This window comes from Amia ocellicauda, chromosome 2, assembly GCF_036373705.1.
Source record: "Amia ocellicauda isolate fAmiCal2 chromosome 2, fAmiCal2.hap1, whole genome shotgun sequence".
Classification (NCBI taxonomy): domain Eukaryota; kingdom Metazoa; phylum Chordata; class Actinopteri; order Amiiformes; family Amiidae; genus Amia; species Amia ocellicauda.
The window spans coordinates 17718053-17743671 of NC_089851.1; the positions used below are offsets into that span (position 1 = coordinate 17718053).

A 25619-nucleotide genomic window follows, 5' to 3' on the forward strand; every position below is an offset into this window, starting at 1 on the left:
ACAGCTAACTAAATGCAAAAAATAAACACTAAAGAAACAGAAAACCTACAGTGTCATCTTCCGAGTCCATATATATATATATCCCAAAGCTAGATTTGAGAAGTCTCTCTTGCAGTTTATAACTGACCAAATACTCATTACACACACCACATGCTCTCTGTGTTTGAATTTAACCCTATGATCACAAATTTGATTGAACAAAAAAAAAGTAATTGTAAAAAGTAACTGCTCATCAATGTATGTCAATTGTCTTGATTAAAATGGTATATGCAATCATAGTATAGTATGTTAACAAATGAATAGCTATATCAAAAGTAGCAAGTATTGTGTTTTGTTGATTTTACCTGAGCAAGTTCCTTCTGTTCATTTACCAACTTTTTACAGCTTGCAATCATCTGGTCCAGAGCATACAGTCTGTCCTCAAGACCTTTGATGGCCTTCATGTTCTGATTATCCAGCTTGGCAATAGTATCCCGACATTCTGCCAAAAAGGGTTGAATGATTCTAGGATCAAGCTGAAACACAAACAAAATATGCCATAAAATTAAACTTCCAACATTTCATTACAACTTATTATTTCAGTACAAAGAAAAATAAATAAATACTGTTATTGCAGTAACTATGTTCTATTAACTACACAAATAAGCCGCTTTTCCTGAGGCATACATAATTATTTAAATTCAGTCAAGAATGTTGCTGTTGATTAATAGTATTGAATTTAGAACTACAAACAACAACACAAAATAAATGTTAGTTTACTAACCTATTTTTTATTTGCTCATCCAAAATAAAACACATTTACAAATAGGCTACATACGTTCATAGTTCTTTTGACTGAATACTATTAGTAAGATCATTTAAATTACAACAAAATGACTTATTATTATAGTTTATATATTTTTATAGCCACATATGTGCATTCAATAATTATTTTATTTTTTAATGCTATTCTTATGAGATCTCATAGAGAAAAACATAAATAGAATTAAATTATAACACTTGATCGACATTCTGAAACATTTCATGAATGCATTTAAAGTAAGAAACCAAGATCAGTGCAAAAGTACAAATGTTCATTAAAAAAAATCAAACAACGTAATCAATGGTAAAAATCAGTAATAGAACATGGCTATAGATTTGTGGGTGGAGTGCAGAATTGCAATTACTTTCCAGGAGAAAAAAGCTATACAAATACAAATATTGGTAACTAAAGTCACAATTATTATCAACATAACAATAACGGTGGCTTAAGTACAGAAATTAGTGTGGGTAAAATTTGTGGAGCTATGATTAATATCAAGATGATGATACTAGAGACAACAGGTTAAGGGAAAGCCATAACTATAACATACAGTACTGTGCAAAAGTTTTAGGCAGGTGTGGAAATAATGCTTTTAAGTAAGAATGCTTTCAAAATAGACATGTTAATAGATTATATTTATCAATTAACAAAATGCAAAGTGAGTGAACAGAAGAAAAATCTACATCAAATCAATATTTGGTGTGACCACCCTTTGCCTTCAAAACAGCATCAATTCTTCTATGTACACTTGCACACAGTCAGGGATTTTGTAGGCATATAGTCAGGTGTATGATTAAACAATTATCCCAAACAGATGCTAATGATCATCAATTCAATATGTAGGTTGAAACACAATCATTAACTGAAACAGAAACAGCTGTGTAGGAGGAATAAAACTGGGTGAGGAACAGCCAAACTCAGCTAACAAGGTGAGGTTGCTGAAGACAGTTTACTGTCAAAAGTCATACACCATGGCAAGACTGAGCACAGCAACAAGACACAAGGTAGTTATACTGCATCAGCAAGGTCTCTCCCAGGCAGAAATGTCAAGGCAGACAGGGGTTTCCAGATGTGCTGTCCAAGCTCTTTTGAAGAAGCACAAAGAAACTGGCAACATTTCAGAAGATGTCCAGCAGTGCCATCAGCTCAGAATTGGCAGAAAACAGTGGGACCCTGGTACACCCATCTACTGTCCGGAGAAGTCTGGTCAGAATGGCCTTCATGGCTTGCAGCCAAAAGCCATACCTCCAACATGGGAACAAGGCCAAGTGACAAAAACACAGAAAAATGGCAGCAGGTGCTCTGGATTGATGAGTCAAAATTTGAAATATTTGGCTGTAGCAGAAGGCAGTTTGTTCACTGAAGGGCTGGAGAGCGGTACATGAATGAGTGTCTGCAGGCAACAGTGAAGCATGGTGGAGGTTCCTTGCAAGTTTGGGGCTGCATTTCTGCAAATGGAGTTGGGGATTTGGTCAGAATTAATGGTCTCCTCAATGCTGAGAAGTACAGGCAGATACTTATCCATCATGCAATACCATCAGGGAGGCATCTGATTGGCCCCAAATTTATTCTGCAGCATGACAATGACCCCAAACATACAGCGACAGTCATTAAGAACTATCTTCAGTGTAAAGAACAACAAGGAGTCCTGGAAGTGATGGTTTGGCCCCACAGAGCCCTGATCTCAACATCATCGAGTCTGTCTGGGATTACATGAAGAGAGAGAAGCAACTAAGGCTGCCTAAATCCACAGAAGAACTGTGGTTAGTTCTCCAAGATGTTTGGGCCAAACTACCTGCCGAGTTCCTTCAAAAACTGTGTGCAAGTGTACGTAGAATAATTTATGCTGTTTTGAAGGCAAGGGTGGTCACACCAAATTTTGATTTGATGTTGATTTTTCTTCTGTTCACTCACTTTGCATTAATAATATAATTGATAAATATAATCTATTAACATGTCTATTTTTGAAAGAATTCTTACTTTACAGCATTTTTTTCACACCTACCTAAAACTTTTGCACAGTACTGTATGTCTTCAGTTTGTATCAGAACAAGGAGAGGGCAGGGGCCTCTCTAATAGCAACTGTCAGATAGTTCCTGATTGAGGCTGCAATGAAGCTGAAGCCATGACTCCCAAGAGTATAGCTCCAATTAATTCTGATTACAGAGGAATTCCCAATAAAATCACAGAATTGGCACAGGGAAATGGAATTTAATGCATCAAAAAATTACATTTAAATAAATGCGCAAATAATGCTTTTTAATCCTGTTTTTGAAATAACAATTCAAAGTGGAATATTCTACCACAACAGTGCTGGGCATTGGTCACTATAGAATATTGTGTCACCTTTTGACATCTAGAGAAAGGTCAAAAAGCCTGAGCATCAGAGTAATTATAGTAACCACAAAGGATTAAAATATATAGCTGCACTATATCTACATTGAGTGAACAAAAAAATTTACTAGACTGACTAGATGAATCCAGGTGAAATATGGATTGTGTATGTGTGCAGAAAAAAACAAAAATGAAACTTTTATGAAGAAAATAAAAAATGATCACAAAAGATGGAAGCACCTAGTTTATTTCAGAAAGCTATTTTCAGAGATCTGTTTATAATTAGGCTAACTTGCCATTTTAATGACTCCCGTCTACCACTTCCTATTAATTGATTGTTGAAGATTTAAGTTAGTATTGTTTCCTGTGTTCTAACTAGGGTGACTGGACATCGTAATCTTAACAAACTTTATTAGTCAGCACGTATAAACATCATAATATAGGCTTAAGCTTATAGGAAGCCTATTGGTTCTTCACCAGTAATAATAGGAATGCAAATACTGCAATACAGCTCAAAATCATGTTGTAATATACATTTTTGTGATAAATGCCTCTGCAGAGACTGAGTGAAAAACTGAACACAAAATTCTTGGCATTGCCTTTTTGTTCATTTTAATGCTATCACCATATAAATTAAAGCATTCCCTCAACCCTACATATCTCTAGAGTAATATCATCATCTAAATGATACTTCTTTAAACAAAATTGTCAGATGTTTTATGTTGTGAATTTCATCTAGGTTCAACATTCTGTAATAGATACCCGAAGCCATAATGTATTTTACACAAACGTTTTCAGCAATTCCAACACTTTGTATCAATAATTTTTATCATAAGGTTAATTAATCAATCATATTGGTGATATTGGTTTACTATGTTTATAGTATCAATGATGTGTGTCCACAACAAAACAGGACAATCGACAAAACAGGAAAACATGGACAAGTAGATTACATATTCATTACGTATTCATGCACTGCACTGTATAGTTTGGGGTAAAATAACCTAAAATCTAAATTTCCTATGATGCTGATGACTTATTCATACATATTGCAACACATTATCAAATTAGGTCCTTGCCAAGTATGACCCATTGCACAAACGTGTACAAGGAAGTGCAATATAACTAGTTAATGCAACTGACTACTTACAGTACATTTCTATAAATACTTTATATTTGAAAGTTTTCCCTCTATTTATTAGTACATAACTGTGGTTATATACATAAAAAGAAAAACAAAACAAAACTCCCATGTCAGAACACTAATTCCACCTGGAACTAAGCAGATCAAACATATACATATACACAGTATACATATTATATGGTAAAAATAATTATATAAATAAATCTGTTTTTCCTTTTAAAATTAAAAGCCAAACTGTTACCCTAGCATAGCCTAAGCTTATCCTAAGCCTAAGTATCAGTTGAACACAATGTTTTATTGAGATATTTGTAGCTTTTTTTGTAAGCAAACTCCCAATACTCCCCATTGCCTCGTTTCCCTCTGGCTTAACCGTCTGTGCCAGACCGGACGCGTTCCTGAGCTTTTTGTAAAACCTGGCCATTGTAGGAAGTACGTCCCCAGTTGTGAGAGGAGCATATCGATTGTGGCATAGTAACGCATTTAGTAAACCAGTCCTTCATGTTTTAGAGGGAAACCCAGATCTGCTGTATTTAATTATTCATTAATTTAACTTGTAAATGGGCACATGGTAACTAAATTGAGTTTGTCTTCATACTGATGGTTTCTGTGGAGCTGTTGTACAAAAGACCTGCACATCATTCACAGAACGACAGCCTGAAACACCGTCCAGTTGTTCATAAAATATTAATAAAATCGTTTTTTTTTTTTTTTTTTCTCAATTAGTGTCCTTCAGTTTTCTTTAAACTAGTCAGAGCACTGCACTGGGGTCCTGTGAAATCCATGTGAAGCAAGTTTTTAATACACTTGGATATTAACTGTAAGCAGTCATTGTTTCACAGCACTTGAGATTCTATCTGCTGACATAATGTAGCTGATGTGTATCTGATCTATTTCTCTTCTCCATCTGTCTACAAGTCAATCACACATCTACGGTTCTGAAAAAGAAGGATTTCCTTAATGGGCTTACAGCCACATCTGGCACCAGATAGTTAAGCGTCCTGAAAACCTGTCAGTGGAAACACCCAAATGACACAAGTGGACGCATCTGCCAGGGGAAACAGGGCACATGTGTGCCACGATTGTATATTATAAACTTAATTAGTGAAACATCATAGCCATACAAAGGGGGGGTTAAAAAGTTAACAGCATCTTCACAAAACTTTTCTAGATACTTGAATTACTCACGACTGGTTAGCTGCAGTACTATGTAAGATGCATTAAAACACAAAGCCCCATATCTGTGGATTAACCTCTACCGGATACCAGCGTTCAGCTTATTAAATTTAAAGTGCATTTGAAAATCAACCACAAGAGGGGGATGTTAAATACATGTAACACTGGTACTTAACGGGTACAATTTTGTGAATAAAAAAAAAAGTTTGAAAAAGTTGCAAGTCTCTTTAAAAACACACAATCTGTATTAAATTATACTCCTCACAAAATAAACTATGCTTTAAAAATGATTTTTACATCCGTCAATATGATCAAAAAACAAGTGTCATCCATATTTCAAATTGGTACCAGCTGTATAAAAAATGTGGTTTTGTTTTCTTCGCTAACTAAATGAAAGGAAGATTGACTTTTTCCCTTGCATTGTGTGTGTGTGTGTGTGTGTGTGTATATATATATACACTCACCTAAAGGATTATTAGGAACACCTGTTCAATTTCTCATTAATGCAATTATCTAACCAACCAATCACATGGCAGTTACTTCAATGCATTTAGGGGTGTGGTCCTGGTCAAGACAATCTCCTGAACTCCAAACTGAATGTCTGAATGGGAAAGAAAGGTGATTTAAGCAATTTTGAGCGTGGCATGGTTGTTGGTGCCAGACGGGCCGGTCTGAGTATTTCACAATCTGCTCAGTTACTGGGATTTTCACGCACAACCATTTCTAGGGTTTACAAAGAATGGTGTGAAAAGGGAAAAACATCCAGTATGCGGCAGTCCTGTGGGTGAAAATGCCTTGTTGATGCTAGAGGTCAGAGGAGAATGGGCCGACTGCTTCAAGCTGATAGAAGAGCAACTTTGACTGAAATAACCACTCGTTACAACCGAGGTATGCAGAAAAGCATTTGTGAAGCCACAACACGTACAACCTTGAGGCGGATGGGCTACAACAGCAGAAGACCCCACCGGGTACCACTCATCTCCACTACAAATAGGAAAAAGAGGCTACAATTTGCACAAGCTCACCAAAATTGGACAGTTGAAGACTGGAAAAATGTGGCCTGGTCTGATGAGTCTCGATTTCTGTTGAGACATTCAGATGGTAGAGTCAGAATTTGGCGTAAACAGAATGAGAACATGGATCCATCATGCCTTGTTACCACTGTGCAGGCTGGTGGTGGTGGTGGAATGGTGTGGGGGATGTTTTCTTGGCACACTTTAGGCCCCTTAGTGCCAATTGGGCATCGTTTAAATGCCACGGCCTAGCTGAGCATTGTTTCTGACCATGTCCATCCCTTTATGACCACCATGTACCCATCCTCTGATGGCTACTTCCAGCAGGATAATGCACCATGTCACAAAGGTCGAATCATTTCAAATTGGTTTCTTGAACATGACAATGAGTTCACTGTACTAAACTGGCCCCCACAGTCACCAGATCTCAACCCAATAGAGCATCTTTGGGATGTGGTGGAACGGGAGCTTCATGCCCTGGATGTGCATCCCACAAATCTCCATCAACTGCAAGATGCTATCCTATCAATATGGGCCAACATTTCTAAAGAATGCTTTCAGCACCTTGTTGAATCAATGCCACGTAGAATTAAGGCAGTTCTGAAGGCGAAAGGGGGTCAAACACAGTATTAGTATGGTGTTCCTAATAATCCTTTAGGTGAGTGTATATATATATATATATATATATATATATATATATATATATATATATATATATATATATATATATATATTATTTTTGTGTGAGACGTAAATATCAAAATACCATATTTCATATTACATTTTGATCATTGTTAAAGCATAGCCTGTTTTGACGTTTGTGTACATTTGTGTACTCTCCATCTAGACTTTCCACTGTTCTATTTGAAACATTCATATATTTCAAATATTAACATTTGTTTTTGTTGTGCTCAGTAGTATTTTTCACCCACTACAAAGATATTGCATTTCATTAAAACATTTAATCTAATTAACAAGTCAGTAAAATAATTATTCTTCCTGAGCTGAAAAACTCAACAATATCATGTCATTTCAGAAGAGATTCACAGAAATGTAGCTGTAGCTCTAAACCTCAGTTGCGCTAAATTATTATTTAGCAACACACAAATATAAGTGTCATAAGAAATGTAGCTCAAATAAAAACAGTTACTTACTCTGTTGATGGAGTCGAAGCATTTTCTCACAACAGACTCCACATCATTTGGTCTGTCTTGTACATTTATCCAATCTAACAAGGAGACGTTGAATAAAGGCTGGTCACTCTTGTCATGGGAGTCGGTGTCTTGCGGTGCAGCGCTTGGGCTGCTGCTCTTGGCTGCCTCGCTGTTATCTTGCGCTACACTGTCCTGAGACGGATTCTCTAACGATATGGAAAACGACGCTGATGATTTATTGCTAGTTCTGGGTCCTCCAGGGCATAGCACCGAATCAGTAGATTTTTCCTCCTCAGTTTCTTCTCCAGTCCCTTCCTTCTCTGCAGGTGAGCTTGATCTGTCCAAGCTCTCTCTGTAGCTGTGGCGGGTCAAGCACTCCAGCAGCGGAATCTTAGCCATAACAGACACGGCTGTACCTAGGCTTCAAAATCCAAAAAACCAAACATTGCATTAATCTTCAATCCCACAAAAAAAAATGGGTGAAATATGAAATGTTCCCTCAGGGCTACTGTCAAGATATGACATGGTATGGTATCCATATGTTAAAATCTGACAAAATCATTTTACTTTAATGGAAGATAATTTTGTGAATAAGAGCAGTTACTTATCTTAAACAACGAATTATTAATTACTAGGACTGAAATGAATGTGTCCTTATGATAAACACAAATTAATGAGAAATCTTAAATTAAGAAATAGGGAATGATAAGGACAACAATGTCAATCAACAATCAGTCAATCAATCAATCAATAAAGTCTTTATCTTCAGTTATTTTGGTTTTGTTCTGTGGGCTTTTAAGTTTTTACAATGCCATGTTATCCATGTAGAATGTTCTAGATTCCTACGACACCAGAACTTATTTGATTGGTTTTTATATAGTCTTCTTGGGTTTCTATGTTCTTTTATACTTTTGTCGGTGGGGGGGGGGGGGGGAGCACAGTGGAAAATTCTCAAAAATTATAAGTTATGTATTTATGCTTAAGTGTTGATTTCACCTTAAAAACAATATACACTGGATTTCCTTCACACATTAATATTCCCAAAGTTAACTACATCCACAGTGTTTGATCATAGTACAAATAGAATGCATTTGCAGGTTTCAACTACAAAAGGCAAAAAATGCCTTTCTACATGCTTTGATCCTGACTTCCTCTGGCAGCAATTCAAAATTCACAGTCGAAAACTTTTCGAGGTGTAAACAACACCTGTGAATAATAAATAATTATTATTTTTTAATATTTTGGGCTGTGCTCTCATTTATTTATTTTTTTTGTTTGAAGTTCTGGCTTGTGAACAACCCCTGTCTACTAGAAAACAATTCTTAACATTTAGACCATTTTGCATATTTATCAATCGTGCCACAGGTTACTAGGTAATTTTCAATAAAAGTGAATTTAAAATGCATTTATCAGCAAAACAATATTTCAGGTACTGTATGCTTCTAACCAACATCTGGTGGTGGTATGACTAAATGACAAGACTAAAGGATTTTTCATCTGGCCCTACTTATGACTGTTGCATAACATTTGTATAAAACTCCCAAAGCTCCCATGAATGTATGTATCACGAGTCATCAGGTGATGGAAATCATGTGTGATTATGCATTGAAAAAATCTCTTTACATTCCTTAAATAAATAAAAAAAAGTATACCAAATTTTTTTGTAGTTTGAGAATGAAATTATACACCCTTAATAATACAAGAAATTGTGCAAGAAATATGAGCAATGGATTTAACAGGGTTCAAGAGAGGTTAACTTGACACAGAACTGCTGAACAATTCCTGGTATGCCTGAGGTGTCAGTTTCTTACAGAATCAAGTACATTTGATTCCAGGAGTAGACCGGATCTCTGAAATGGGCTGAACATCCTCTCAATGGTTATCTTTAAAACATTGAATTATTTCAGAGATACATACACTGATGGGGTGTTTGCACATAAACTGAAATGCATTGAGGCCCAAAGTAGACAGACAAAATAAATTATTGCTTGGAATTCTATGCTTCCTGAAAACGTCTGAAAAAATTCTATTTACTAGTGAGCATAATTTGAATACATTACAAAGTTTCAGATATAAAATGGCCAAACTTCCCCTGTAAAATCAGTTTAACTTCTGAGGTACTGAAGAGTGAACCAAAATTCTAACACTGATGCAAGTTTATTCTGAATGTAAAAAAGATGACATGGAACATGAAAAACTCTGAAATCTCACAGCAGTTAAATAGGCATCTTGGGTCTGGAATTTCATAAAATAAAATACCACGCCAGAGTAACTGATATCTCTCCAATTTTTGCATCTGGCTCAGGGGCTGAGCCCAAGTCATGAGCCTAAGGAACAGTTCTGGACAAAAGCCTTTTTTAAGAGCATGAGAAATGTTTTCAAGCCAAGCGTATCCAAGCGTTTCCTTTAGATGTCACTTTGTTCCAAGAACCTTGTGCTGACAGAGTTACGAATGCTTGTGAAGTTAACAAACAAACACATTCCACAGATCTTCATTCAGTTGTTTACACACTGGTGAAAACCAAATGGTTCACCTAGTTCTTGTTAAATTAGACTCGCCTTCAGTGTTAATTTTGAAGAAGAACCTAAATACACAAAAAAAACAAATGTCTTATTCCCTGAATTTGGAATAATTCCACAGCTAAGAAAAACAAATGTAGGAGAACTATGTAAAACAATCGATATAAAACTACAGAAAGGGTGACCTCTAGTGTTCAATTAAATACAAAAATATATTTGAAATTCTTTCAGATCAGATTTTTTTTATATGTATTTTACCATTTTGTTATTATTTAGAAAGTTACACTATCATACAAAGAAATCAGGTTCCTCATTTTATTAAGGATTGTAAGGTTACAATAATATTTTTGCAAAACCTATTATAATGTTGCTGATGTTTTCATATGCACCCAGCATCTGGTGATGTCTATGGGTTCCAGACTTCAGGCAGTCATTGACTGCAAAGGATTTGCAACCAAGTATTGAAACTCACAATTTAATTCATGATTATGTTAGTTTGTCCAAATACTTTTGAGACCCTAAAATCAGGCGGACCACATATAAAAATGGGTGTAATCCCTACACTGTTCACCCAACTTGGATGTAACTACCCTTAAATTAAAGATGACAGTCTATACTTAAAATACATCTGTTTGCTTTCAAATCCATTGTGGTGGCGTACGAAGCCAAAATGATGACAACTGTGTGACTGTGTAAATATTTATGGACCTAACTGTAAGTATTTGTGACAGACAGATTATCGAAAGTCATATTTTGTCACATTTTGATTTGTCTAAAAATACATATACAGAATGAACAGCTGAGTACATAAGGAGGCAATTTCTATATATTTAACATGTAGTGATCATTCATGCAATTTCACTGCAAAACACACAAACCCGTCACTCTTCCTCACTACTCTGCCTGCTCCTGTGTCTCTATTCAACACTTTGTAAAATGAACTGGGAAAAGAAGAAACATTTAATTTCACATCTTCAGCAGAACACCTGATTTTTTGACAATGTATGTTAGAAGAATACTTACTGGGTAAGCTTCTGTTTGATGTCCTCAATGCTCTGTTGATAATTTACATAAGCAGTTTCAAATTTAAAAAGCAGCTTCTGGTAAGACAGAGTACAGTCATCCAGATTTGCCATTATAGCAGCCCACCCTTGGTGTTGAAGGTGCTCATCATGAACTAGTCGTTCACAAAAAGAGCAAAGTTTCTTGGCAACTTCAAACATTTCCTGCAACACATAAAAATTAATAAAGTGTTAATATTATAAACTACTTATAATATGTGTTACTCTTTAGCTTTGTTGCTTTACATCTTCAATGATAAAAATCATAAAGTTAACATTGTTCTTCATTGAAGATGTACAGCATCAAAGCTAAAGAGTAACTCTCCCCTCTCTCTCTCTCTCTCTATTGGTACTTCAGGTGTATCACTTGCTCATATGCATTGCAGTTGAAAGTGAGCTAGTTATCAATTGAAAGAAAGATAAATCAAAATGAAATTACCACAGCAAGTTGTGTTCGTGAGGCAACAGTGTGAAAAACAGCTGGCATCATGAGGGACTCTTCCACTTTTAGTTCCATCTCATTTTCAACTGAAAATGTTGTTTTAGGTATTGTTGGAGGACGGTCACACAAAATCATCTCTTTGTTGAAGAGAAAAATGGGATTTGTATCCTGTACAAAAAAATACAATAGCAATATGTAAATACATACATTTGCACATTTCTGTTTGTGTATGTGTTATATTTGTGTATTAGGCCTATATATGCAGCATGTTTCTGCTCATAAAGTGACCTTGTACTGTTTATGGAATGACAACAATACCTGCACATTTTGCAAGATATTATTTTTGGCTCTTCCAGTACTTGTTTTGAACATTACAGCTATTTGTCTTTCATTATGCATACACAATCCAAAACAGCCAGTTGACATAATTCAAATTCACTTGCAAAAGAAAGGAAGCTGGAGATTCTCAATATTATTAAAGATGTATTGGACTGTTTTGACCAGAAGAAGAAAAAAACAGCAATTCACACAATCTTTGGAAGGTTTTGGCACAAGTGTGGAACACCATTCCACAACAGTTAATTAATTGGCTTGGTACTTTACTATTTTGCAAGATACAATTTGTTTTATTACATATGTTAATGTGTCATTTTTAAGCAATCTACATAGGATATATATCACTATATTTTAATTTACAATAAAAGTAATATCTTCAATTACTGTAGTGGTAAAACTTAGTCATTTTTTCATAATGTGATTTGTCAGACTTACTAAACCAACTCCAGAATCTTCTAATTCATTTAAATGGCTGTCAATCATCAAGACATTCACCAACTGTGCATATTCATTTGCTACAGCAACTGTCATTCAAAGTGCCTATTTACTGGATGGAGGTGTGAATGGTGTGGTATACAGTGGCAGTCATTGTGTATGCTGCATAGATTTTTTACCCTAAAGAAACTGTGAGTGTTTAAGTACACAAATATATCTGTATTTTTAAAAGCAAAATACAAGATTATTCATAATTATTTTACAGGTTATCACATGAATTAGCCTAGATCACCATATATTTATACAAATTGGTAATGTGGAAGATTCAACCCTTCATTTATACTATATATATAATTATATAAATATAATATGTCAGCAGCAGACTATATCAATCTACTGCTGGATAAAGGCCTCCCCAAGAGGTTTCCACTTGCATTGTGTGCGCTCTCTCTCTCTCTCATATATATATATACACACACACACATCTACCTAATTCATTATGAATTTCACTCAGTGGCACACATTTAGAAGCATCCTGACATTTGAATGTGCTTTAACATTTTATCCTATAATTACTCAAAATCACATCAGTTACTTAAAGCATTTATGTGCAAATCCAATACATTAATTATCCTTCCTACGTGGTTTGATATCAGGCTGTTTTCTTCTGAAATTTTTAGTCTCAATCTGAGCCTTTCCAAGGTGCACAATGTGCCGATACTTACTGTGCCGGCACTGTAACTGCAGACACGCCTATCTGCAACCATGCACTCCCCTCCATTGACAACCAGAACTTGATGTTGAGTTGCAATCTTGTATTTCACCTGAATTGCATGTTTAAGGTCTGCAACCCTAAAATCAATTATAAAGACATTTTATATAAAGACAAGTGATCTTATATCACATCACATTAGTAGAATTATCAAAATCACAGTTACATATCCAAATGTTACAATGCATTTTGTATATAAAGATTGCTCTTACGTTTGAACAGCAAGTTCAGTGTCAAAAGTCAGTGTACTCCCATTGTTGACCTGGAACACATACAGCTTCATGTTGATTTCTCCAACGTTCTTCACTTTTCCCTTCTTTTTTCATTTAGTCACTTAGCACCTTTGTCCGAGGGGAGGAAAAGAAAATATAAGAAACCAATTAATGACAACCAGTTTCACACAATCAAGCATCAATATGATATCACATTAAAACTTTGTATATGAATTACATAAAATAGGAGCTAAACCAATAATTTATATCTGATTCAGGGGGAAAGAACAGTCACCATGGTAAGACCTTATAAAGCATACAATGATAATATGTATAATACCAGAATGAAAAACACCTCCAACACAGTGTGATGGTCTCTGGCATCAATTGAAGAAGGAATCTGACTGACTCAGTGTATGATTTTAATTGTGGTATAAATAAATATTAAATGAATATTAAAGCAAATCTTTGTATTCTTATTTGAAGATCAAAATAAAATACATAGCTGACAGAAATACACACAATGTTGTTCAACCAGTACATAAATTGTTACAGATCTAATAGCAGTCTCACAAGAACATGTCTACATGGAGAATCTTTTTCATGTTGGCATCTTCAAGAAGAGACATGTTATCAGACACAATACAGAACTGTAAGTTGAAAAAATAACTGTGAAAACTAAAAAGCTTGTTGGTAGCACAACACCCAGAACACCTATCAATCACCATTAAAAGAAGGATAGACTATTCAATGTCTTTCAAACAATCAATACAAACAGTAAAGTGTACTGTGACAGTAAAACATCTTTATTTTTTGGTAAGTGCAATACTGTAATATTATATATATAAATAAAAGTATTAAGTTTGTTACACTCCATAGTGAAATCACATATATGCTGAGCGAGGTGCCAGAGAAAGGCAATTTTTAAATAGACATTTCTAAAAAGGAAAGGTTGGGTAACTGGAATCATTTTCTTATTAAATATATTATACTGCCATGTCTCTAGGTTGTTATGCTTCAGTGTTGAATATTTACTCTTGGTAATGACCTTATGCAGTAAACACATCTGCTACACTCAGCTACACTAGAAAATGTGAGTGAAAATGCAGGCAGACATAAACCTCACACTAACTTTTAATAAGGTTCACTGACCCATAAAGCATATCAAGGATTATGATTATGCCCTGTCACCCACTATCTATACCATGGCATTGGTAACATACCTGTGCATTACACAGTAATACACCAGAAAGAGTATGAATTAGCCAAATGGAAAAAAATTAAATAACATACATATATTTTTAGATTTGATTATGAAAGTGTTGGATTAAATATTGAATTTATACATATAATAGGATACCTTTCATCTTGGACCTTGGACTGCTCAATTAAAATATAAAAACAACCATGTAAATCTAGAGGTTGGCACAGGCAGAAGACCGGGAAAAGGTTAACCACTTAGAGAAGAGGGGGAAAAAAGGGTATTTTGAATAATAATGAAAATGTTAAATTTAGAGCTAAATATAGCTGCTATAAGAGGTGAGAAAATCCTCTTGATTTACTTCATAAGAAGAACAACAATTAATAACCTCAATAACTCCTATGCTCCACCATTCAGTGTGTATTCATGTTTTATGTTAAAACTCAGTATTCCAATAACATGCACAACAATTTATTCAAAGGCCAATTTCACATTATTTCACACCTATTTCACGTTGACATTACATTTGGCAAAGACATGCAATGTTGTTGTATTTTGTGCAATGTATTTAAGAAAGCAAAATGGATCACAATACAAATTATATGAACATCAAATAACCAAAAAGCCATAACTATATAGTAAAGGGTTCTAAGTAAACTGCTTTGTTTCTAATGTTTTAGTGTGCTGTGTGGTACTCTGTTTTGCAACAATTGTTTTTGGTTTTCTGCTGTTGTATTTTTTCTGTATTGGTTAACCAACTTTTCAAACTTGTATTGTATTTCCCTTTTCTTTGTATTGAGATACTATAGCATGACCTTATTACAAGACATTAACAATACTGGATACAAAAAGTAGTCATTCCTTTTCCTTATGCTAACCAAATTACCCACACCCACAACAGGAAAACAAAGTACATGACAACCAAACTGGAGCCCTCGATTTGACTGCAGATAAAACCTGCCCCTCTGTGAATCTTTCAACTGCAAACAACTAGGAAACTATAAATTATCTGATGAATGATGAAAAAATATATATTCTTATTTATAAAACATCCGTGACATTTTAATATATTCAATTAAAACTTTAAGGCCTGGCAAATAATAAAAACTTTGACCCACACCCCAGCCACAAATTAAAATGCTAAGACTTGACAGCAGCTTCTCATTTGACTATGACTAAAGCTAACCTGAAATCTATCAGTATGTTTTTTTTATTTTGGATTGGGTTCAAATTTGTATTTGGTCTGGGCCTAAGGATATATAAAATAGAAATTCAGCACTATAGCAATTAATTAATATAATTTTGCCTTACCTATACTCCATATATATCACATAATTTAAAGAAAGTAAAACATAACATTGCCTACTCAAAAGAGTACACTTACTTTTGGGCACAGGAAGTGGTTTCTTTAACTATAGCCAAGTGTTTCAGGAAAAGAGGACATTTGTTCTTTTGCACCTTGGCAATTGCACCATGAAAACAGGTGGATCTTAAAACTGCTCGGTGGACCTGTTAATAAAAAAATAAGTAAGAAATAAGAAAGTTAACACAATACACAAATTGCAAAGCCAGACAAAATAACTGTCCATTTTAGAAAATCCATGTAACTCCACTGGAGTTCTGAAATTTTAACATTCTCTTTCACCTACAAGTTTACATTTCTCTAAAAACATAATGGGAAAGCTCACTAGCACTAGTAGTAAAACATACCCAACTGAAATAAAATAACATAAAATAAAACAAAAAATAAAATGAATACCAGCATTTCTGTGAACGGTTAGTGAGAGACAGGGATAACATGACTATCTATTTATTAATTAAGGATATTGCACCCAAACAAGATAATTGAGAAATACTGAAAATTGTATTGAACACAGGATTTCAAATACTATAAGACAAAGGCCTAAACCTTTAATGCACAAAGTTGTGGTTTTGTTAATGTTAAATACACTATGTTTCCAAAGTAAATGGATTGTACCAGAGGTCACATACAATGTAAAAGCACAGTAAATTCACCAGTGTTGAATTACCTCCATCAGTGTAAAAATTAACTTTAAAAAATAGTGTTTATATAATCCACACTCACCAGAGTAAAATTAACACTTTCAATAGAGTTGGCATTTTTACACTGCCTCAGAGTTAAAAGTTCTGCTCTCAGGGAGTTAAATAAGCAACTCTTATAAATGTTTATTTTATTTTATTTAACACTGCACTACTCTCACCACTGTTAACTCTGTTACTCCATTAAATTGTTAAACCCCTGTTTACTCTGCTTTTATCAATCAAACGATAACTAGCATTACCACAAGATTTGCTTCTATACACTCTGGATGATCAGAAATGTGTGCATGTGTATAATTGATACTGTGTATTAAAATCTAGCAGTCCTTTGTTAGAGAGAGAGAAAATATATATTGGTTTTCAATTTATTCTTCAGTACATAAATACCCAGACCCAATCAAACACGCAAACAGGTCAGGCATATACAACTAATGCTTACAAGCACCACCACAAACCGATAAATAGCCAAACATTCTGGTTTGGGGTTGACTCAAAGACATGAGTTCGGAGTTAGGGTAGAAAAATCTGACAACACAAATATAAATACATTGGTGGGTAAAGATACATTTTACCCTCAAACAATAATTAATGTACAATAATTAACATTTATACAATTATTTAGAAAAAATAAAACCATAAAACAACAATTATTCAGGAAACTACAACAATTCATTGTGGGTATGGTAAAATCTTTGGTTTTACACCAGAACAGTGTAAAATCAACACACTTTAATTTGACACCCTGTATTAACACTGACTCTCAAGATGGTTTAACTCTCAAAGTGCCAACTGAATCTTTTTAGTGTTGAAACAACACTATATTATTAACACTGGGATTTCAACACTACAGATTTTGATGCGTGGTTCACTTGAAGGGCACCACGATATGCAATAACCTACTTAATGTGATATTCTGGACAACAGTGGACTGCCAGCATTGGTGGACATGTATGATCAGGGCCTATGTATCTACCTAAAACAGAATATCTAGAAGAATAACAGAGAACGTGGTGATTCAGAGAGAATAACAACATTTAACGACCAGCTCAGAATCCTGACCTCAATCCAATAGAGCACTGAATGAACCACAATGCCAAATGAGGACGAGATCACAGAGACCAACAACCAACCATCACTGCACTAGAAGCCGGACTGTGACAGAAATGGCATTCCTCTGAGCAGCCATGAAGAACCAAGGAAGGCTGTACACCCTGTTATATTTTGACAAAGCATTTTGGTCTGTTGTTCCAATAATTTCCTCAGTAAAATGTATTATGTATTACTGACAAAAATGCAATGCATATAACATACACAGTTAGTGTATGTTAATGTAAACTTATTTCTTCATAAAAAAATAAAATAAATAAAAGGAAATGTTAAAATTTGACTATTATGCCTAGACTATGTGGTATAAATTTGGGGTACACCTGAACAAGCCTATACCTACTTAAGAAACCTACATAAATCTCCTGATTCACATTATTAGCCTTCACTGCAACTACACTATATACTTTTACCTCTGTGTTACCACAATATTTGTATTCACCATTCCCCCTTGTGAATCACTTTACATATTCTTGGTGATCTATCACCCAACTTCAGAAACATAGTCAATATTGTTTTGTATTTATTTCCACCAAACAAACCTTCACCTTACCATTGTTTTCTTACACTAGAAAACAATTATGCGATAATTCATTTTGGAGGTGAAAAGATTAAGAACTGAATCCGCCCATAAAACCTTTCCTCGGTGATATTCATTTCAATTCTCATTTCAGCTTTCGGGATATTTCCTGAGCACTGATTGTCAGCTCTCAAAAGATGTAAACATTGTACTGCCACTACACAAACAAGAGCTCACACACCTGTCTGTACTTAGTTCAGTCAACTGTAATGCAATTAGATGTCTTATGCATGACATGGCCAAGTACACGTCAATTTGATTGTAACTTCCTATAGTGTTAATGCCTACACTATACACAACAGCTACACATGGAGGGGCACCCTTATTCCCAACCCCAAGTGCAATATTCCAGTATTATGAATCAAGAAAGCCACGTTTTATACAATAATGCCCAACAACAAAGAACAAAGATGGCATGGCTTGGGTGAACAATGACCTGCACTGAACTCAATTTCCCTCAAACAATACAAGCTACAGAAAGGATACAGTAAATAAATAAATAAATAAATAAATAAATAAAAAGGCTGCTACTCCCTCTAGCTATCTCGTTAATTCACTCCACTACGTAGCCACAACTAAAAGAGACGAAAAGCTACAAATGTATCAATATACTCTCCACCACAAAACACCAAGTTAAAAGTTTTGCCTGTCGTGAACTAAAAGAATGGCCAGGCTGAGTCACGTTGTGCCAACGTAACAGCACTGAACTAGAGGTGTTTTTACATGAACACAACATCGTACCGTGCCCGCTGTCGCTGCTTTAATACAGATTATGAGCAATACACATCTATATTTAAAAGGACACATCTGAGACTTGTTCAATTTGGGAGAGCTATGCATTATCAGTGTACAGTGCAACTGCAGTACTACAAGGCCTACGTCATTTCTTTGTCGAACCACCACCAGACTCAACACAAAAGAACATTTCCCCAAGAAGCAGGAGAGGCAATGAGCTCCAGTCCTCGTTACGTTTATGATTTCCCCTTTCTTCTTGTACAAACACATTCAATCAAAAAATGAAGGTCTCTTTTTGTTTTCCACAGCCACCATTACCAGGCCCACTGCATGCTGGTCAGCCTGCATATACCACAGCTGTCATTACACAGTACAAAAGATACTGTACTGTCAGAGTGTGTAGGATTAACTGCCTTTAGGAACGCATTCGCCTTCTAACAACTTGTCATCACATTTCCAATTCTGTACCCCACATTTTGTTCACAATCGCCACTCAATATCCATCATCAAACTGGTGTCTACTAAAAGCAATAGAAATAAACCCTTACCTCTGTATTTATGTATCACATCCTCTAGTTTTAACCCTGCTCTGGGATCGCAAAGCACAATATATATTTATATAATTTTGAGATGCACGTAGGAGACGGTACACATATATTTCAGTTTCTATATGGTGTCCACAATATTCTCACGTTGTTGAGTGTATTGTTATCTTTTTCTGGTCAGCGATCTCTTCGTCTCGGATTGTGTAATGTTTATTTCAAGTAACACCCCGTTTCTGTGTCTGCTGCTGTGTTTTGTTATTGTCGTCACTGCGCAGCGCGGTGCACTCTGGGAAGGAGTGAGGCAAAGTCAGGCTTGCAGGAAGGCAACACGGTGACCTCCATCCGGGCACTCAGCGCATCCGGGCAATGTCGCTAGCGTCATGCTGCAGCTTGCAGAATAGAAGTCAGAAGTCGCCTGTTTTCCAGTCATGGGTGAAACTATATGTTGCTATGTCAATTTAGTTATTATTGTACTTCTTTATATAGTTCCAGAGTATGTTGATCACAGTTCAGCCCAGTTTAAGCTGTAAATATACCCCAGGTGGTTGAACTGAGTAAAGACAAGTGCTGTTTAAAGTCATGATTGTCACTGCTCTGATTTCTACTGCCATGCATGACATGCTTTTGAAATGCATCGTGAGAAGAGCGCGGGTTGTCTGTATCGTTCATTCTGCTCATCCAAAATTGAAACAACCCGGTGCATTTTACTCTGCAATATTGGACTGGGTTTGCGTAGTTTACAGTGATATGTTTACAGCAATTTTAGATGACAACACTCACTAATCCGTTCAGGGCAACATAAATACTGTGTGGATTTATGTGGATCTACTTATTTTATTTGCGTTCTTCATAAATGTATATAATCACTATATAACACGTCATGCTCTAACGTAGTAGATCAACGGAGACTTTTGTGATTTATTTCTACTAGTTACTTATTATTTGTACACTTCCCTTACAATCTAAATAATACACACTTCTAAGTTTCCAGCTTTATTTTGAGGTATTTTTTAAATAGATGAACATTGCTGCAAATATATATGTAAGCGATGACTTTATTATTATTAGTAGTAGTAGTAGTAGTAGTAGTAGTAGTAGTAGTATTTTGCGACTCACATTTAATAATGCATTATAAAAGTATGTGTGCAGTTTCTACATATTGTGAGTTGTAGGCTATATATGACCAGAACACAACATATAAGGAAAATAATACAGTAAAATTGATGTTAATACAGAAAATAAATGTTTCCCATCCCTAGTTGTTCTGGATATCAATGTCATTTAAAAAAACGATCTTCAAAATCTGCAATGTTCAGATACTCCCTTTATGAACTTTCCCACTTGTCTAAATGCTTCAACTGGTGCTGCAAGATTCTCTGAACATTGCATTGCTCTCAACTTTTAATCCACTTTAATTCTCTTTCCAACCACAAGATGCCAGTAGAGCTCAATTTGTAGAAACTACGAAGACTATTTTATGTGTATATCTCAAGAAACCTCCAGAGAATTCAGTGAAGAATAGATACAATAGATTGAGGCATGATGGATAGATGGCAATTTTGTTAGAATAGAATATAATTGAATTCAATAGAACTTTCTTTCCTCCAGTCTTCGTCAAACTTAAAATAGTATATTACATGGGGCACAAATTAAGACCATATTTTGATCTGTATTTGGTGACATAACCTCTTACATAAAGAATTTGGGGAGCTGGACTGAAAGATTGTGTTAATGGCCTTACCGTGATGGTAGCACATTTTGTGATCTCATATGTCAGAATGGCGAAGGAGAATGATTGGACTGGCTGACAGTCACAAAGCATGAGAAACTAAAACTACTCAGCAGGGTCATTGATTAGCTATGACTAGCTGTCGCTGATACTCTGATTAGCTGCTGGATTAGCAGGGGGCAATGCAGGCATGGCAGCGGCCTACTCAGCTGGCAGACTGGGCATCCCTGTCACTGTCCTGGTCCCCACCAGCACCCCCTCCTTCACCATCCAGAGGCTGATGGAAGAGGGGGCCACAGTGTGGGTGGTGGGTGAGGTGAGTGACACCATAGCACTTTGTCTGCAGTCATCTGCTACATACTACGTGGCTAATTCAGGGTTTGAGCTCGTTTCATGTTTTTAAAGCATGCTGTGTGGGATGGTGCAGTGACTTCGACGTGTGGGGTGGGAGGAGGTGCCCGTCATTGCCATGGAAACCAAGAGGGCACATAGCCCTCAAAGCCTGGAGAGTGAGACACACAGCTCTGGAAAGAATTAAGAGACCACTGCAATGTTTCCTTAAATCAGCATCTCTACGTGTATGGCAGCCATTCCATTCCATTCGTATTTTTATTTGGAATTTGGGAGAAATGTTGTCAGTAGTTTATAGAATAAAACAAAAATGTTCATTTTACCCAAACACATACTGTAGGGGTCAAGCAGTCAGGCCTGTACCATTCTCTTGGTGTCACCACACATGCACTCGCCCACTTGTTGAGAATATGGTGAAGGATGACTCATCTGACCATATCACTTTTTCCCCTCACCCCTGTAGACCAGTGCCTATGGTTTTTGCACCACTGAACTCTCAGATTATTATTATTATTATTTTTATTTATTGGCAGACGCCCTTATCCAGGGTGACTTACGACATAAGTGCAAAATAAAGTGCAAAAATACAGTTAAGTAAAGGCATCAATTATTACAAATTCAATTTAACTAAAACATAGCAATTCAAAATATAATACATTTTACAAATTCCAATTTCCAATTTACACAAGTACAGTAAGTGAGGTCCTACATCCTGGATGGTGAAAGCTAAGTGCTGTCAATATGTAGGGGCATAGTCAGGGGCTACGGGAAAGGGAGCAAGGAGGAAAACAAAATCGAAAACACAAGAAGCATAATAAAACTGAGAAGTGCTATCTAGCAGGGATAAAAGGACTAATGTTACAAGTACTGTCTGAAAAGATGCATCTTGAGTAAGCGCCGGAATGAGGTCAAGGACTCGGCTGTTTTGACTTCAGTGGGCAGGTCGTTCCACCACTTAGTGTTCAGGGATGAGAAGGAGCGTCTCTGGAGGAAGGAGAGTGGAGAGGAGACAGAGTTAGTCTTCTGGCACTGGAGGAGCGCAGTGGTCTGGAGGGGATGTATGGAGAGACGAGTGTCTGCAGGTAACTTGGTGCAGTGTGGTCAAGACAGCGTTAGGTGAGGGTCAATGTCTTGAACTGAATGCATGCCGGTATTGGGAGCCAGTGGAGGGAGCGGAGCAGTGGATTAGCATGTAGATGTAGTAGATGTGCATTTGTCTTTCTAATGAGGGGTGTATGCAGTGCAACCCTACTATAATATCCTCTCTGTGTCGTTCTCGATGGACTGTTCTTGCTGACAGAGTCTGATCACGTCCTGCATTGACATTCTCAGTCACCTGGGCAACAGTTGCTCTTCTGTTTTTCCTTACATGTTGCTCCACTCATTTATTCAGATTTTTCCTTTCATTTGTCACCTGTCTGTACATGGCTAGAGGAAGTATTCACTCCCCTTGAACATTATTTCCCCTTTCCTTTCCACACTTTCAAACCTGGAAAAAACAAATCAATTAAAAATAAAAACCTGAAAAGTCAACAGATATGTAGGCTTTTTATCAGGGGTATCATACTTAAGATTTTACTTTCATTTAATATTTCAGTCAGTGTATCAGACATACATCTCTGCATTATTCAGCAGAGTTTTAAGGATCATTTTTGATGATGAAGCACTAAGGTGCTGATTTAAATACCATAACCGTAGTCAGTTATATTTTGAAGGTTATGAGTAAAAATGTTGAAAGGAAATATGTAAATATGTCTCCTGGAACTGACCTTTTTACTTTGGTTGGACTAAATCAGATAAGTAATCAATTTCAAATTTGTCAGTTATGCATAATGCTGATGTGTCTGGTACTCCTCAGAAAACAACTAAACAATGACAACCACAAGAGACAAACTGCAATGCAGAGGCATATCATGCGTCAGTCAATGACTCTTACAATGTAGCATGTAAACAGAGAGACGCTGAGGCAATTACTTTAGAATATCTTCTTAGCGGTGATTCACTTGTAAATTACATTGTGTTTTACTGCTGCCATAACCTTGCTGTAAAAGAGAATGCTATTTTGAAAATTAAGCATAAATACAAGTAGCCAATGGATCAATATATACAATATATATATACACCGATCAGCCATAACATTATGACATTATCCACTAGACCTCTGAAGGTGTGCTGTGGTATCTGGCACCAAGACGTTAGCAGCAGATCCTTTAAGTCCTGCAAGTTGTGAGGTGGGGCCTCCATGGATCGGACTTGTTTGTCCAGCACATCCCACAGGTGCTCGATTGGATTGAGATCTGGGGAATTTGGAGGCCAAGTCAACACCCTGAACTCGTGATTCATCAGACCAGGCCACCTTCTTCCACTGCTCCGTGGTCCAGTTGTGATGCTCATGTGCCCATTGTAGGTGCTTTCAGCAGTGGACAGGGGTCAGCATGGGCACCCTGACTGGTCTGCGGCTACGCAGCCCCATACACAACAAACTGCGATGCACTGTGTGTTCTGACACCTTTCTATCAGAACCAGCATTAACTGTTTCAGCTATTTGAGCTACAGTAGCTCGTCTGTTGGATCGGACCACACGGGCCAGCCTTCGCTTCCCTTCACTGCGTTTCCTTCCTTGGACCACTTTTGAAAGGTACTGACCACTGCAGACCACGAACACCCCACAAGAGCTGCAGTTTTGGAGATGCTCTGACCCAGTCGTCTAGCCATCACAATGTGGCCCTTGTCAAAGTCGCTCAGATCCTTATGCTTGCCCATTTTTCCTGCTTCTAACACATCAAGTTTGAGGACAAAATGTTCACTTGCTGCCTAATATATCCCACCCACTGACAGGTGCCATGATAACGAGATTATCAGTGTTATTCACTTCACCTGTCAGTGGTCAAAATGTTACGGCTGATCGGTGTATGTAGGTGGACAGGACAAAATGGACTTGCCTGTAACCAACATTTCTGGCCTCTAGCTATTCGTCAAGCTTGCAACAAGCCAGAGTCATGTTCAGGTGGTTTGCTCATTGTGCCCCACAAGTGCATGTCCTAAGACACTGTCAGTCACCATAATTCAATTGTACATGGTATCTCAAAATGTTACCTCATATGTGGGATATGGACTTTAATCTGCAATGAAAACTAAGCTGGATCATCGCAAATACTATTTTAAAACATATGTACATAACAGTACCTCTGTGTATAAAGTAATGTTGCCCTATAAAGCTATTGCTCTGCTCCAGCACTGGCCTTTTATGTAATTACCCAACATGAAATAAACCCTGTTGTGCCCCACTATGCCCATTCTATTCTGGCAGGGTGGAGGTCTGATGGTGGGATTCTGGTCGTTAAACCATTTTTGTCAATGGGCTTTTAGGCGTTTGGAGTCAGTTCTATGTCAATTGATTATATGCACACAAAATGCACAAGCAACTAACGGCGGCCCGTCATGTTATTTTATTTTTAAAACTTTAATCGTATATAAAAATGGTAAATATCCTACAGTTTTTAAAAGTTAATGCTTATAACCGGAAAGAAACAAAATCTGTACAGCGTATAGCAAACATATTGTTGCGATCTGGGACTGTGTGTGGGGACTGCGGTGTGTGTCTGTCTTTCTGGTTGGGGGTGGGGCAGATAGTTTGGGAATCTGACGTTAGTGGGAAATGCTGGGTTCTGAGGTCAAGGGTTTGGCCTGCGCTGGACCATGGGGGGGCCCCAGCACACTGTGTTACCTGCTGCCAAACAATAAGGTCAAGGAAAGAAAAATAATTGAATGCAAGATTCCTGAATTCGACAATAGTAATTTTCAAATTTGCCCAAATGAGCAATGGTCAGTAGAAAAGCAACCTTATCTTAAAGAACATGGGTTGTACTGTTGAAAATGATCTCTGGTTTAATCTTGCTCAATTACCCCATTTTG

General features: G+C 36.5%; 1 protein-coding gene across 3 annotated transcripts in view; it reads right to left on the reverse strand.

The window, feature by feature from the left end:
* Positions 1 to 19894, reverse strand: part of rb1cc1 (RB1-inducible coiled-coil 1) — a 56501-nt gene extending 36607 nt beyond the window's left edge. For 2 of the 3 annotated variants that reach the window (XM_066719670.1, XM_066719658.1), the window contains exons 1-8: positions 19628 to 19893; positions 15984 to 16108; positions 13399 to 13527; positions 13140 to 13266; positions 11641 to 11811; positions 11164 to 11366; positions 7621 to 8041; positions 345 to 515 (exon numbers count right to left, since the gene is read on the reverse strand). In XM_066719670.1, coding sequence (XP_066575767.1) covers positions 345 to 515; positions 7621 to 8041; positions 11164 to 11366; positions 11641 to 11811; positions 13140 to 13266; positions 13399 to 13469 — 1164 coding nt within the window. In that variant the 5' untranslated portion in view covers positions 13470 to 13527; positions 15984 to 16108; positions 19628 to 19893. Of the gene's footprint in view, positions 1 to 344; positions 516 to 7620; positions 8042 to 11163; positions 11367 to 11640; positions 11812 to 13139; positions 13267 to 13398; positions 13528 to 15983; positions 16109 to 19627 lie in introns of all 3 variants that reach the window. The other variant, XM_066719663.1, reaches the window with a different exon arrangement.
* Positions 19895 to 25619: the final 5725 nt, after the last annotated feature.